This window comes from Chinchilla lanigera, unplaced genomic scaffold (assembly GCF_000276665.1).
Source record: "Chinchilla lanigera isolate Chin_1 unplaced genomic scaffold, ChiLan1.0 scaffold00004, whole genome shotgun sequence".
In the NCBI taxonomy this organism is placed as follows: domain Eukaryota; kingdom Metazoa; phylum Chordata; class Mammalia; order Rodentia; family Chinchillidae; genus Chinchilla; species Chinchilla lanigera.
Genome location: NW_004955405.1, coordinates 3,330,161 through 3,347,545, shown reverse-complemented (window position 1 = coordinate 3,347,545; position 17,385 = coordinate 3,330,161). Strand labels below are relative to the sequence as shown.

Here is a 17,385-nt window from a genome sequence, read left to right as displayed (position 1 = left end):
GCTTTTCCCTTAAGTTATTCACAATATGTAAAAAATAATGATTTTGGATTGTATTCTTGTGCTCTTTTAAATTGAACATACCCTTCTTTTAATCCAATATGCTATAAAAAGTTCTTGAAATGATTATTTTCACATCTAAAATTAACCAAATCCTTTCTTGATATTAAATGGAGAACCACACTATCTCCAAAGGTTCCTAGAACTTATTTCAGCTTCATTACCCAGAGCAGACCATGAAAATAACTAGTGCAGAACATCGTGCTAGGGTTACAAACCCCCAGGAAATTGTCAGGCTCTTCTCTCTTGGCCTCTATCTGGGAAATTCATTTCCTGTCTCCATCTACTTTCAGTGCCAGGACATCTTTCAAGTCTCTGTAGTTCTTTTTAGAGACTTCTATGTTTCTAAAGAATTTAGTTGGCAGTTCAAAGGTTACAGAAAGAAGCAAGTTAGAAAAAGTATTCTAGTATTTACCAACAATTCTCTGTACTTCTAATTCTCTCTAATAAAAATGTGGAAGACATATTTATCGTGAGTTTATAATTCCCTTCTAGTTTTCTCTTGTCCTCATCTGCTTACCTGCCTCTAATTTTTCAGTCAAGGTAAATTTTTAAAACATTGGTATATGAGCTTGTCTTAGAAGTTAAAAGATATGCTAAAATGGACATGTAGTTACTCAGATCATCATTAAAATAAACAGGTCCTCATCTCTTTATCATTCTAGTCATGAAAACCAGAGATTAAGACAGACTTATAAAAATTTAATTGAAATGAATAATGTGTGATTCTCACCAAATATATTTTTCAAATTTAGTGGGCATCATTTTAACATTTAATTTTATTGTTCTTCAGATCCCTTTATCAATTTCTAATATAAATATAGACAGATTTTAAGTGTTTCCATAGAAAATTGATCAACATTTTCATTATGCCAACATCCAAATTTTAAAAGTAGTCCTAATGTTGGAATGTTAATAATGTTTATTTCATTTTTATTTTTGCATTGATACTTATTAAAACTTAAAATTCCATCATAGTATGATAAACTACATCACCACTTTCTTTGTAAAAATAGCTTCTTCATACAGCAATTCTGTTAATTTTATAAAAATGATACTTCACTTCACTGCATTAATGCAAAGAAAATTTCCTTCAACTACCATTCAATATATCCATTCTCTGAGTGAAAGAAATAAACCTAAATAAATGTTAACTGCAGCCAGTGCTATTAGTTACAAACACATTACAGTAAGTTTATCTATTATATCAAGTAGATATAACTATACACAAAAAGGATGCATTTTTTCAGATCCTTAGGTTTACTTTTCTTACCTCTTTTTCTTTAAAAATAAATGTTCCCACTTAAATTTACTATACCGAATGTGTTATCTGCTCTTTGTTCTGCGAAGTCCTATTTCAAATGTTAATGGAGTAAATGCCTCATCTGACTATATTACTTTTAGATTAGGTATCTGTCACTGGAATGTATGATCACAAGCACATCTACAAGAGATAAACATCTTAGACTCTCTGTGATGCTGTAACAACATACTGTCTACAGGGTGTTCAGGGTGATGGATAAACAACAAAAATGTACTGCTCACAGTTGCAAGGCTGGAAGTCCAAGATCAGGAGTCCAGGAGAGTCACTGCCTAGTGAGGGTGTCCTTTCTGCTGCACAGACTGCACCCGCTCACTGCGTCCTTCAATCTCAGAAAACGCTCCCGCTGGACTCTTTTATGAAGGCAATAATCACTCTCATGAGGGCAGAGTCTTCAGGATGAGACCACCTTCTAAAGGTCCTCTTTATAACATCACCACAAGGGGACTGAGATTTCAGCACAAAATTTGGGATGAACATAAATATTCAGACCACAGCATTCAGCAAAATGTAGTTCTGTGAATGAGTACTTTCCAAATGAAGCAGCAATTAAATTTATTAGATTATTAGCATAAAACACAGAATTTGAGTGAAATATTTTTTTTCAAAGCCCTCATTCATGAGAATGATCATTCCAGTATAAAGTTATTTGTATTTGCATTACTTTCCACCAACAAAAAATTTAATACACTGTAGAGTAAGAGAGAATGAGGACACCACTCTAATATTTGGAAATTTGCAGAAAGCAAAAATTTATAGCTTAGGTCAGTATATTAGGATCCCAGTAGAGAATCTTTGATTTGTATGCAGTGTCTAAAGATTTTCCTTGCAGCAATACATTTGTCATGAGAACACCTGAAATGTCGCTGCAAGTTGTAACAGCACTCAAGGTGGCAGTTTTCCCAGAGAACCCCCACATAAAACTTCTCATACCAGGGTACATTTTAAAGAAATATTTCATTTCCATTGAAGTCACAAAGCTGTTGCAAAGGTTTTCATGGTAAACATTTACACCCATTTTAATAGTGCGTTCCAACTGAACCAGTAACTTTCCACATTCTGCCCTCTCAAATGTGGAATACATCTGCAAAACAGCATCCTCCATGGAAAGCACCACCCAATTAACAGCAAAGATACAAATAATATCTCCATACTAAATGGCTTTTCAAGAGTCTTATTTCATTGCCATTTGAATCAAAGAACCAGCAACAACTAAAACAAACAAAACAGTGGACCACAGACGGGCCTTACCTTCTTGAACGGCTTGGAAAGGGTTGTTGCCATCGACAAATGTCACTGAAAACGTGATTTTCTCAGTCTGCAAGATTTCCTCGTTCTGGTTGAGGTCTCCAACTGCTGTGCGGAACACCTCATCATCTTTCTTGGCAGATTCGTCGAAAATTGCTCCTAGAAAGAAGTGAGTGTTGCCATTAAACAACACCATAAATATTCTGTCATGCCCTCTGGAAATATGCCGAAGAGACATATATTTGAAAAATGTATACTTCCACTTAAAGTATGCACTTTATGTATTACTGAAGCATATTCTTCTGGAGCAGTGTGCTAGCTAAGTAAGAATACAGTCACTTCTGAACACAACTGATGAACAGTACACCAAAATGTTATTGCAGGCAAGTACAGCAAAGACAATGTCAAAGTTACAAAAAGGCTTGGCTACTGCAGTGAATGTCTTATATCATGGAATACTGAAGAATTCTCAGATTGAGGAATTCTTTTCTGAATAACAGGAGTTAACATCTGGAAAAATTAGTGGTCCAGTCCACACAGCATATAGGAATCACACTTCTCTCATCATCTTACTTTCTCTTCTTTTAATTCCCTTCCTGTTTCTACTCTACAGTGTACTGTACACTGAAAATGGTAGAGATTTTAGGTGTTTAATATACACATACATACATAAGTATAGCAAGTAAAATTTCAGTATGTTTTACCATAATAATCATTTCCACATATATATAAATATGAAAACACCAAGACATTAATTTTACTTTAACTATCATTGCTGAAATAGAGCTATACTTTCGGAATTCATAGTATGTAAAAATATTTAGATAAGTATTAAATTTTGCTTGCTGATTGAAGTCATGTTCATGAAGACTGCTTTTAGTATGTGGTAACACTTACATAGACATAGATTAATCATTACATTGAAATCTGATACTGTGAGATTCAGATATACACAATTTTTTAGCATATGATACATAGTTCCCATAGGTAGAGCTGAAGTAACCAATTCATTGTGAACCAGATAATCTAAGAACTGATGTGTGTTTTATACAGAGATGTTTTAGCCTGTCAGAGATTCTAAATGAGTCTTTTAGAAGACATCTGTAACCAACTTTGTTTTCTAGCAGATGATGTTGTTGACTTCTGCTGAGTATTGACAATATGTTTTTAATGGAATCATTTTACCATTTCCTGACAGAACACTTAACATTGCCTTAACTATTAAATGTGGCTTAATAAACGGCAGAAACCTGCAGAAATGATAGCAAATTAGTCAATTCAATGCTGCATTAAGACATACTGAAAAGAAATGTACAAAAGCAACAGCTCATCTTTCTGCAGACAGCAAAGAACTACACTGAGGAAACTGTTGATCTTGCTGCAAAAGCATCACCAATCAGCAGGAGATCTCAGTCAACATTTCAAATCCCAGTTAGTTATTTACTTCTTTTTCAGCTACAAAATGTCATCTTAAATCTGACTTAGGACCAAAAAAGAGCATGTAGCATTTTTTGTGAAGCAAGCATTCTAAAAAACTCTGCTGAGTTTTACATGAAGACACAGGGAGATTGCAACTTCCAGTTCCACCTGAGTGATTTAGTAAGCTCGGGTCTGAATATAAAAAACATAAAAAGTTCTGCGGATATAGCTCAGAGAAAGAGCACTCCTGGGTTTGAACACCGGTACCACAAAGTACTAATAAACATAACCTCACAAAAACAAGTTCCTAAGTTCCATATATTTGCAATAGTCGCAGTAAAAACACCTACTCCACCTTGCTAATAACACACATTAGCAAAATAATTCAATAATAAATATCCTAGATTTTGCTTGTATGACAATGTTGGGTTTCAAATGCAACATTCCTAGCAGTGTAGCTCACAGGATGACACATAACTCATCCCCTCCCAGGCATACTTTTACAATCAATGTTATTGCACAACCTTGATCTTCTCTCCCCCTCCTCACTCACACATAGACAGACACACTGTCTTGGTTACTTTTTTTCTCGCTGCTGGGACAAAATACCTGACGCCCAAAATTAAGGAGGGAAAGGTTTATTTCACTTAAAGTTTGTGGAAGCTTCAGTCCGTACTTGGCAGATTATAAGGCACAGTGGCACATGGCAAAGAGCTGCAGCTCAGGACGGCAGAACACAGCTAAGCAACAAGCACACACCAGGGCGGAATCGGGGAGGAATGCCCCCAAGCAGCTTCTTCCTCTCCCTTACATATGCAAACTATCCACTCCCGGGTGGGTGCAGCTCTCACTCCCATATTCAAACTCTAAAAATTTGCCCCATGCCCGCTTGAGGCTTTGGGGGGACACACAGATTCAAACCATAACATTCCACCCCTGGCCCCCCAAAGACTCATGTCCATCCCTTCATACAAACAGCATTTAGTCCATCTGCAAGAGTTGCCAAAGTCCTGACAGTTTCAGCATTGCTGACTAGTCCAAGTCCCAAGTCTCCTCCGAGATGTAAGGCAGTTTTCCTTAGATGATCCACAGTCCTGGCTTTTCTAAACTTCTGAGGTCTCCAGGGCACCTTTTGCTTCATACTCACAGCCTCACACACTGCCCTCTCAGGGCACACTGCCAGGCTGCCCAGGCTTTCTGAAATCTGGGTGGAAGCCTCTTTAACCTCAGAACTCCTGCATTCTCCATGCACTTAAAGCCAGGGCCATGTGGATGATGCCAATGTCTGCTGCCACCTGGAGCAGTAGCCAAGCTTTCCTTTCTCTTGGCCACGGGGTTGAGTGCCTGGATCACTGGGCACTCTGAATCCAATTCTGAGGAGCAGATTTTCTATGCTGCCGCCATTCTGGAAACTGATGCGGCCGCTGCCACCATTCTGGAACATGGCGCTCAGCAGCTTTTTTCTCAAAGCAAGGTCTTTCACCTTTGTAGTTTTGAGGCTGCAAAGGGTGGAGACTTGCTGTTTCTTGTGATGCCCTCAGGCCATCTTTTTTATTTTCTTGTTCCTTCTCAGCAATAGAGATCTCCTCAGCCTTATCTTTGCAGTCCACAGCATTACTGGAGCTTCCTTTCTGGCCAAACTCACAACATTTTAAATCATCCTGCTGGGCTCTTTGTTTTTGATTTTTAATATAAATCTGGCTAAAAACCCCCAACAATAGCCATGCCCCTGCCCCAGCGTTTGACTGTCTTGATATTTCCTTTGCCAGATTAATCAATCCGCTACCGCCCTTAATCTCAGTCCTAGGCAAAGTCTCTGGACATGAGCAAAATGCAAACTTTCTGCCAAGCCACAACACACATCATCTGGAGTCCAACAGCCAATGCAGTCCTTCTTCCCAGAAACCTCCCAAACCCAGTCTTTACTGGCAAGATTTCTGTCAGCTTTCTGGTCTTCTGAGCTCTGAGCAGAATCTCCCAAAGAGACCAGCTGAAGGCGTTCTAGTGCTTCTCTTTCAGGCGACAACTCCAAACCTTTCCAAACACTTCCCATAAGCCATTTCCCAAGGCTCTTGAACCACATGGTCAGGTATAGTCACAGCAATGACCCCACTCCTCTGGTACCAAATTCTGTCTTGGTTACTTTTTTTCTCGCTGCTGGGACAAAATACCTGACGCCCAAAATTAAGGAGGGAAAGGTTTATTTCATTTAAAGTTTGTGGAAGTTTCAGTCCGTACTTGGCAGATTATAAGGCACAGTGGCACATGGCAAAGAGCGCAGCTCAGGATGGCAGAACACAGCTAAGGAACAACCACACACCAGGGCCGAATGGGGGAGGAATGCCCCCAAGCAGCTTCTTCCTCTCCCTTACATATGCAAACTATCCACTCCAGGGCAGGTGCAGCTCTCACTCCCATATTCAAACTCTAAAAGTTTGCCCCATGCCCACTTGAGGCTTTGGGGGGACACACAGATTCAAACCATAACACACACACACAATATATACTGGTCAAACTGGAAAGAATGATCAAGCAATAAGGTGGTACTATTCCCTAAATAGTCCTATTCTATCATCTTCTAGTTAGTCATCTCCATCAGTAGAGGGTGATAGTCTGATTCTTTTGTTTTTATTAAGCTTTATTAGTACAAGTTTGCAATGCATGATACTATTTACATTCTTCAAGGAGTAGGTAAATGTACGCAACACTTCATAATTCCTGTTTCAGTCCCTTCCTCTCCTCTCTTTTTCCTTGCCCTCCATCTCTTGATCCCCTTACTCGTGGAGAAAGATCCTTCTCCCTACCTCCTATTACTTATCTTTTACTGTGCAGTTTATTTATATTTCAGGTTCCCTTCATGGCAAAAGGAAAGGTCTATCTAATTTTTATAACAACAATGGTGACATAGCAATGGGTATCTATACAGGTTTTTAAGTTCAAGACATCATGTTTGCTTATCTTAGAAAGGGCATTGATGCATGACTCTGTATTATATATAATTCTGCAGAAAATAATCTCCATGAAACTAACAGGTAAATAAACAAATAACAAATACTAAACTTAGGCACAGGTCTACAAAATACTTGTGAAAATATTTATAGTTTATAACAGTCATTAAACTACATTGCTAGCTTCATTTTAAAATGCAGTAAAGTGTCACATGTAAAAATATTAATCTTATTATGATTATGGGAATTGATAAATTATTGTGCAAGTCAAAGTATAAAATTCATAGCCTATTCATAAATGAGGGTACTTTGTTATTTTTGAAATAGAAGTATGTTCTACAAAAATATTTAAAGATTCCCGTAATCCATACATTTACTTGCTCAATTATTTTTTACTTTAAATCCAAACCAAATTTCTTCCATGACCCCAAGGGATATAATCTCTCTCTCTCTCTCTCTCTCTCTCTCTCTCTCTCTCTCTCTCTCTGCCTCTGTGTGTGTGTGTGTGTGTGTGTGTGTGTGTGTGTGTGCATCTCTCTGTCTCTCTCTCCTGGAAATTTTTGGATTTAAAATCTGATATAACTTTAGATCACACAATCATTTCATTTCATTGCAATTTGCAAATATTCCTGCTAAATAAAAGATTTATGAAATCACTTAACCGAACCCTGTAACTACTCAAAACATTCTAAACTTGTCCACATAAAAGCAGTTACTGATGCAGTGGGCACCACTGCAGATGCCAGTCTTATCTTGGTAGCAGAATATCATTTTCTGGGCCACAAAAATTATTTTCATCTTTAGAGTGTCTGTCAGAGAACTTCACTATTTTAGACACTCAAGAATCGTTAATTGATTAATCTTTGCTTATGTTAACAGACATAATCTGATACAGTAGACTATTCACATCCACATATAAGAATAAAATGTAAGTTATAATCAAACTTAGAAATACACTTGTATCTGCATGTGTTTTCACAGAGGCACTATCTAGAAGGACCAAGTTATTTGGCAAGGTATTAATCATGCACTTTATTTTTAGTTTGAATATTTAAATATCTTTTGTTTTATAATAGGCAAGTGGAGGAAAGAATGTTAGCTGGAAAGACAGAGGCAAAAAAGGTTTTTGTGTTGCTCAGAGTTTCCCTTAAAAATACTGAGAATTTTCAAGATGTTTTTCTACATAAATAGTGTAATTATTGAAACATTTACCTATATCCACCTATCTACTTATATAGAGGTAATGTACCAAATGTTTTAAATAAATCTCTCTAAAAATTGAAAGCAAGCAAGTTTCAACACACTTACATTACCCTTATAAAATCAGCTTATTTTTAAAACCACATTATGTAGAAAGACACATAGGAAACAATTTCCCAAAGAGGTTTGGACAGATTTCTTAGTTAAAAATAAAACTTTTTTTTTTTTTCTAAAGCTAACTTTTCTCAATCAAGATATTCAACTCTGTATTCATGTAATTCTCCCTAACCATGTAAATTCTTTATGGAAGTTAGTATCAATAGAAAACAACCTCTAAGTTAAAGGTAACATGGTTGCTGCATGGTGCATTCAATGTTCTTCAAAGCGCATGTTTGACATTCTGCCCTCTGTTAATCCTTTGTTTTTTCTTTCTTTCCATACCTTTCTGCTTCCACACATGCACGCACCTACCCATCATCAAGCTTTCCTCAATGCACAGAAATCCTGCAATGCCCAGCCACTTTGTTCCTTAAAGAACAATCACATGTCAAATCAGACCACAAGAGCACTATGATGTCTTGACAAAAAATGAAGACAAGCAATCATGTGGTTTTCACAAGCTCACTGCTTAGAAGCCTTTTGGAAGTGGTGTACAAAACCTTTCTTCTTTTCAGAAATTGTAGTGATAAGATTTTAAGTAATATGTCTCTAATTACACAGCCAAAAGTTACAAGGGCCTCAGTGGATCAGGTTTTCTGAATTCAACTTTAGAGAGACTTCTTCTATACTATATACTTCTTATTCATTTGAATCATTTTATTTGTAGAGATGATATAAACCATGCCATGTATGTGTGAATGTATATGTATATATATTTAATAAGGACACTGATGATTAGTACATCAAATTCATTAATTATAAGCTTTGTTGAAGTTGAAATTGCTGACTTATTCTTGCATAAAGTTTTCTTCATCCCTTAGAAATGCAACAATTTTAATGGAGGAGGTTAAAAAAAGAAAAAATGCAAGTCTTTGCCTTAAGGCAATTTATTGGTGACATTAAGATTTACAATTCTGCTAAGCTTTTAGAACTATTAAATCATCATATGTCCTTACTGTTAGTGACTTAGATGTCACTATTCATCAGTAGGTTTTTAATTAATGATAAATATTTACTGTGTCTACACACTGATTGAACCATGTGCAGATATCTCAATTGAGGGATTTATAGAATTTTTCATCTACATATGGCATTTTCACTACTGTCAGTACATACATTACATTTGAAAAGGAGGGGAAATAATCACATTGATAAACTCAAATCCCTCATTATTTTCTCCCCCCTCACATTGTTATTATTACCTTCAGTTCAAAGCAAAGAAAATTTGAAAATGTTTAATACTGCTGGACAGTAGGAAAATCAGCTGTATCATGACAAAATAAGGTTACCATTTCATACTACATTTAGGATTGTAAACATCTAGGAGCTTGTATTTCAGTGTGATCACATTACAACAGAGGTGAAGTCAGTATGTATAATTCACATGTTTATAGGCAATAAATATAGATCTGTATTAAGTTCTGCATATATACATAGGTATGCAGTTTTCTCCCCAGCTAGAATTAATTATGCTGAGCTATCCTCTAAAACTTATTTCTGTATTCTAAATGTTTTCAGCAGTCTCTTAAAACTCAATAGGAATTTGCCTAACATCTCCCATTCTCATCCTCTTGTAGGCATGAATAGAATTTTCTTTTTTTTCATCAAGAAGCATATTTTTGTCAGTTCACTTTACCTAGCCCAAAATGAGTACTCTGCCTACAGATATAAACCAAAACAACTAATTATAGGGAAAGAAGTGCTAGATATAAGTAGTAGAGAGGTACTTTTAATTCAGAGACAACCCATGACAATTAGGAAATACTCTGAATTAAAAAGTTAGTTCCAGCCAGGCATGGTGGGGCACTGTTGTAATCCCAGCACTCAGGATACTGAGGCAGAAGGATCGTTGTAAGTTCCAGGCCAGCCTGAGTTAAATGAGCCAGTTCAGGCCCATCCTGTTCTATACAAAGAGACTGTGTCTCCAAAACAAAACAAAACAGTATGTTCCATTATGTTTCTCTCCAGTTTATGATAAATGAAATAAAAACAACTATATTGATCAAAGTCTATTAGTTGCAAGCAATGTAATATCTGGTGCACAGAACTTATGTCATTTAGTCTTGGTGATAACCCTTTGGCGGAACCGAAGTTGAGATACAATAACATTCCCAAAGCCTAAGCTAAGAACAACTATAGTATTCATAGTTTTTAAATACTAAGTAAACTTTCTACAAACTCCAAGTTTATTATCAAGCTATATTAATAATAACCAATTTCCAATTTACCAAATTATAATCAGATTTTATTTTCATAGGCATTGCACTGTTACAGTAAAATTATAAAATAAGTTTTAATCTCACTTTTTGCTTGACAAAATTTTATTAACTAGACCAAATTCATCCAAGTTTGTATAATTTTTTGTTTTATTTTTGGTAGATAAAACAGGAAATGAAATTATTTAAATTATACTATATTTTAAAAGAACTCTGTAACTTAGCCAACATACTTACTTTTACTTTCAAACATGTTTAAATTTGTGTTGCACTAATTACCTAATATATAAGAAGAACTAAACAAATACAAATGTTTAAATATCAAATTAAATGAGAATTTTTGCAGTTACTTTTTAAAAAGTGGTCAGGTTCCATAATTTATACACTAAAATACATTCTTAAATTTAGAATTGAGGTAAAAATTTCTGATTAACCAACTTTTAAGGAATTTATATTTTTCCACGTTAGTGACTAGTGAACTAACAGAGTGACAATTTCAAATTTAATATTAAGCCATATTCTCATCAACTTTTTATAACAAAGGCTTTTAATAAGTTATTTAGGTCTTGAAATATTAAAATTGTGACCAGGGAGAGAAATGAACTGGTCTACTGCTAACTTCGCTCTTTGTTCGAAGAGTTTAAACAACACTATAATACTGATTCCCACTTCACTCACCATAATTATCTGATTTTTAGACAAGCAGAATTTCTGCTTTACCAATAGATGATAAGTCCAAAGAGATAACACCTTTAGCAAGATCATCAAGGGAATTAGTTCAGACATAGTGCAGAAAGATCTCCCTGGGGGGAGAGAATGCCACATTGATATCTAAAAACACCTATATATCAACACTGGGAAGTATATTGCAATTTATATTTAGCTCATGTCAGGAGCAGACATTTTTAAGCATACCAGGTACATTTGAATGATCATTTCTCCATATTAAATGAAAATAAAGTGTTTTAAAATAAGAAGAGTGAACCATGGTGGAAGAAGAGAAATTCAATAACTGTCTTCAGAGATTTCAAGGGAGGGGATTTAGGTTTCAAGGAGAAAATGCTTCCCAGTATGAACTAATTCACATTCACAAGGGAATTTTCAGACCTCTGACACAGCCGCCTTCTTCAGTATCGTTTGAATTCACCTTATATCTGGAATCCTGCATAATCACTCAGCAAACCTAGGCACATTTGAACAGCTAACTCTGTCTGACCCTGCTGTACATTTCTGAAAGTGTGTGGAGAAAAGACTACTTAACAAACACCAGTGGGGTCTCCACATGGAGCATAACAGGAGGCTCATCTTTAAAGATGTCACTTCAGGTGGGAACAGAGGTCCTCTCCAAAGTACTTATGCATTTTATATTAGTTTCTGAGTAAACATTTCAATAATCAGTTCTTCTTATAAGACTCATTCATTATTTTTGAGTACCTATGTTGAACGTTCAGTAATTTAGATTTTTCTTTTATAACATAGTAAGGTTCAACTCTATGCCTTTATTTTCTCTTAATTTTCCTACTGAATCTGTGAAGAAATCTACATTTGTCTCCTGTATTCCTTTCCCTAAGTCATATCTATAATTTAAGCCCAATCTCATTAATACAAATTTAACTGCAATGAAAATAAAAAAATACTAGGTCTGAGAAATACTTTAAAACCTGCAAGGCAACTCAAAGTCTTCTCAAACTGATATGATGCATTAAAACAAGTAATAAGGTAGCTACTTATTAAAGCATGCATGTTCATCCAGCAGAGTTGCAGATATTTTTGGAAATAGAACAGATTTAACATTTTTCCTCCTGTAACTATTCACTATATCTTTTTAATACCACCTTAAACTTCCATAAGAAAGTGTGAGAACTGGTATATATCACTCAAAGTAAAATCATATGTCAAAAAATATCTGTATAAAAAGTGGTAGGAATGCTCTCTGAGGAGTAGAACTGTGCACACAAATAATGTAACTCAGACTTTCTTTTACCTCTCTAATTTTATGTTTAAGACTAAAATTTACTCTTAGCTGAAAAATCATTTTACCTACCTGAATGAACTTAATTCAATGAGTTACTTGAAAATAAGCACTTTAAAAGATCTGTAAAATATGGTTTCATTTCTAAAGGAGATGAATGCAGTGTGGAATAGTTCAGGTAGGAAATATGTACTTTTCTGATATAAATCTCAATCTTTATGATTTTATTAACTTTGCATCTACTTGTAATTTTCTTATTTCATGAGCACATTTAATAGTTAGGATGAAAGGTTTCCTATCTAGCTACTGAATTTTCTCCAAGCATGTCCTATTTTTTTCTACCTGCTCCATATACTGAATAAAGAATTGTGTGAGCAAGCAGCTTACTAGTACTCCCTTCAAATAATTCATTAACAGTGACAAAAGGGTACTTTTGTAATTGTTGACTACACCTGTACATAAGTTATGATCACTTCTTGGCCTTTTGGCTAAGATCAAGTGTAAAGAAGTTTTGAGTTTCTTTAAGAAGATGGAAATTTTGTATACTTAGTACTTTCAGATGACTGTAACATGGACCTAATTTATTTGATATTTATTTATCTGCATTATACTTACAGGTTTTGCATGTATGACAAATACTTCAGGAAAACAAACTCCGGAATATTTTTAGAAAAGATTTAGTAGACAATTTTACAAAAATGGCCAAACATATGCATGCCTGTCATTGTGTGTGTGTGTGTGTGTGTGTGTGTGTGTGTGTGTTTTGGGGGCTGTGTTGGTTTGGGGTTTATTATGCAAGGGAAAACCATAACATAATACAGGACACATATTTTATAGGATTATTTATAATACTCATCCAAAGAATGATATACAAGAGAGTGCAGGAAATCTGTCCTCACACTAAGACCAAGGAATCTAGCCAAGGGCCTGAATCCCATGGAAATGTCCTTCATAAGTCCAGGTGAAGACCTGGAGCCCATAACAATGCCTCCCACCAATCCAACTGGAGACCTACAGACCATAACACTATTTCATGCAGGCCCATTTCACAGATATGCTGTGAGAAGGCCCAAAAGTCAGTGGTGGAATCTAAGAAGTCTGTCAGAGGGGTGAAGGACCTGTGCTAGCAGGCTGAGGTATCTGCACTGGAGCCAGGAAGCGAAGCACAAAGTAAGAACCAGAGCTCCCCAAAAGGTACCACTGCCATCCTCAGCAACAGTGAGGTCCCCGACTCCTCCAGTGGTGAAGACAGCTGAGTTCCCATCAAGAAAGCCAATGCAGTAAGCTTCTACAGGAGACTGAGCTGTGCACCTGCTTTTCCTCCAGAGCCAGGAAGTGATGCTTAAAGTGAGGACCAGAGGCCCCCCAAAGTGAAGTGAAGCTGTTCTCAGTGCCAACAAGGTCCTGAGCTCCAAGAAGGATGAAAACAGACATGCTGGCTTTTCTTCAGGAAAGCCAGCATGACAAGCTCCTCCAAAACAACCAACAGCTCCTTACAGCTTCCACCGGCTCTCAACAGCCTTTCTCTGTTCCCCACAGCCACCCTTCTTCTCCAGTTCTTCCTCTTGCTACTGGCAACAATCCTCATGTGGGCCTTCCACAACTAGCATCACGCTTACTCGGTTCAGCTTGGGGTTATAAGTTCACAATCACTTGTCAATCAACTGCAGGTGGGTACCAGGAATTGAACTCAGAACCTTGCGCTTGGAAGGCAGGTGCTTGGGCCATTGAGCTATATCCCTGGCCTGTGTCATTGTGTTTTGTTCTTTCAAAAAGAGTGATGGTATGTTTAAACTTCTTAATTCCTGAACAGTACTTCTCTTCATTCTCTTTACATAGGAGGAATTTTTTTCAAAGTTAGATGAATTAACTCATCATATACCTACAAAGTATATGAGATAGACTTTAAATTAATAACATGCTGAATTTTTTTTAAATCTGTAATTTTAATCCTATGTGATTCTACATTAAAAGTTGACTCTATGCCTCAAACAGAATAATGAGCTTTGGGAATGCCAGAGACCGAGATTTCGAAACGCATTCTTAATTCATTTTCTTAAATATCTTGACAAAATGATATGCTATTCATCCTCTTGAAGAAATAGAAAAGTATCAATATTTTCAAAGAGCTAATAACTTACTGAAACATATTATGTACACTTTATAGCAATCCCCATGAGGAATTTAATCACTATGCACTGCAAACACATACTATTATTAAAAAAACTTCTGTGGGTTGTGGGCCATATTACAAAACCTGATAGAGAAAGTACTGTGACCTTTTATAAATCTGTTGAAGAAATATGTAAAATATGTACAGTAAGAATTTTCTTTATAGTCCCTTTTATAAAGAGAGTTACCACAGTATCATGGCAAATATTTCAACATTTTAGAAGTTCAAATAATTTGGTCATCTATGAATTCTTTCAGTTGAAAATGTTTGAAGAAAACAATAAGCCAGTTCCTACAGATTCGACTATTACACATAGGCAATAAGATTACAACTCAAAATAAATATTTATCAAACTAAAAAATAAAATAAATTTTGTTTCCTTTAGTTATTGATATTAAATGAATTGACACAATATTTATAGGTCTTCAAATAGTGGTTTGTTATTGTCTAGATGGGTATTTGTTATGATGAGTTGCTATAAAATTTACAATATTTTAAAAATTCATTTATGATTCAATAGTGAAGTAATTTAAAAGCACTTCTAGATCTAGAGGTGACAAAATATATATGGAACATATACACAATATATGGAATATATACAAATCATCACTGCAAAAATTCAAATATCCATATACCTCTGAAGGACATGGTGCCTTACATTTAAAAAAAATTCTCTTATATCTTTTGCTTTATTAATTAATTCTTTTAAAATTTCACGCAGTGAAACCTATGAGTTGTATCTCTTTATATCATTTTAAATAAAGTTAAGAAACTGAATCTCAGGTGTTTCAGGAATCCATCCCAAGAAACTACCTGTAGTTTGGAAAGACAATGTTAGATGCTCTGCGAGATTCTCAGGGAAACTTTCAGCACAGAGGTTCCTCTCATGACCTTTACTTATATTATCTCTGGTTACTGCCAAAAATGTGTCTCATCAACCAATTACTATCTCTCCATTTTCTCTACTTTCCTTTTTTTCTCCCTAACTAATGTCTTTACAGAATGTCTCTTGTTCACCATTCCATGCACCAAGCTACTCATATTCCACTAATGTTTTCAACTCTTTTATACAGAGAAGGCTCCTGCCCTGGAATAAATCATAGCTTTCTTCAGATCTTGTTCTCCTTGGAGGCCTTAAACTGTAAATTTGTTTTCCCACACACCAGGCACTGCTACAATCAGAAAAGGGGCATTAACATTGCTTAGCTCCTGAAAACAATTAGAAACCATTACATTTGCATTAGAAAATAATAATTTCTTCTCTCTTCTCAAACCCTTGCCATTTGGGAATCCTACTGGCTAATCATCTCCACGTTGTCTCCAAATCTAGCCTAAAACAGTCAACTAAGTTCTTTTAATAACTCACAGCCTGATTCAGTTCTGCCATCACCTTGTCTAATACAATTCTTACCGTATACATCTTAATGACTGATGCATTATGCTGTTTGCTTTCTTAATCCTAATATTCTTTATGTCTCCTAATCTTGCAGTCATTAATCATCTCCCAACATCGCCTATGGTTATTCTACATGGCTTGAAAGCCATTATCCCACCCTCTCACAGTCTTTCCAGAAACCTAAGGACCATTCCATCATGTCTTCTCCTTAATAGCACACAAATTTCCTGATCACTGAGTAGACACAGGTTCTATTTTACTAATGTATTGATAAGCAACAGCAACAGGAAGTAAATCCAGAGATTGCTTTTGGATATTTTTGTCAGACATTTGTCTAAAATGCTTGTAAAGAAGTAGGTAATTAAATGTGTGGGTTTGGAAGCTTAAGAGGAAAATATCTAATTTGCAGACATATATATGGGAGTTACGGACGTAACCCTGAGAATTAGTTCTGAAACTACATATTATCACATAAGCACATAGTACAAATGGAAGAAGAGGTACTAGAATGCATCCCAGACACATTCAACATCAATAAAAAGAAAAGCAACCAATGATAGAACACATGATACCAGAAGAACAGCATCAAGCAGGTAAGTAGGTAAATAGCATTTCAAAATATAAAAATGAAGTTTTTTTTTTTTGTTTTTTTTTGGTTTTTCTCCAGTACCGGGAACCGAACTCACGACCTTGCGCTTGCCAGGCAGAAGTTGTTTTAATAAAATAAGAATAAGTCCTTACATGAAATGCTTCCTAAAAATGAGTCATACTGTTAATAGGTGCTGGGGTTCCCAGGGGTACTTTCCAGGCTCCTGTTGTCTTGCTCAAAGAATTGGACAAGACAAACAAAAAAACTACAGGTATTAATTTATTAAATGTATTAATGGGAACAGAAGGAAAAAGAAGTGGTCTGCAGAGTGAGTGTGGGTCACTCAGAGTAGGGAAAGAAGTACATACTGCTCAGTGCAGGCCGTGCAGGAAAGACTGACAGAGGCCATGAGTGTAATGGCACTGTGTTTGCGCTCTCATTCTGAACTCAGTTCTAGGCCGTCCTATAAAAACCAGCTTGATCTTGTGCTAGAACTCAAGGCAGCATTTCTTGATTGGTGTCTGTGCGTTGCAAGTTGCTCTATGCGTGTGTTCTGAATCCCAGTGACCAACGGGTCTCTGTGATTGACAGGCCATGCCCAGCTGGCCAGCTACGTTGCTCTGCCTTAGTCTCCTGCCTCAATAGCATGACAGAGAAGAGTCTGTGCCCTGTGTTTGGTAACATGGA

The 17,385-nt window shown here is 36.0% G+C and overlaps 1 protein-coding gene across 1 annotated transcript in view; it reads right to left on the bottom strand.

The window, feature by feature from the left end:
- The window catches only part of Grid2 (glutamate receptor, ionotropic, delta 2), a 1,119,457-nt gene that overhangs the window by 1,063,704 nt on the left and 38,368 nt on the right, over positions 1 to 17,385 (bottom strand). The window contains exons 3-4 of the mRNA XM_005374673.1: positions 3,812 to 3,876; positions 2,630 to 2,785 (exon numbers count right to left, since the gene is read on the bottom strand). Of these exons, the coding sequence (XP_005374730.1) occupies positions 2,630 to 2,785; positions 3,812 to 3,876 (221 nt within the window). The remainder of the gene's footprint in view (positions 1 to 2,629; positions 2,786 to 3,811; positions 3,877 to 17,385) is intronic.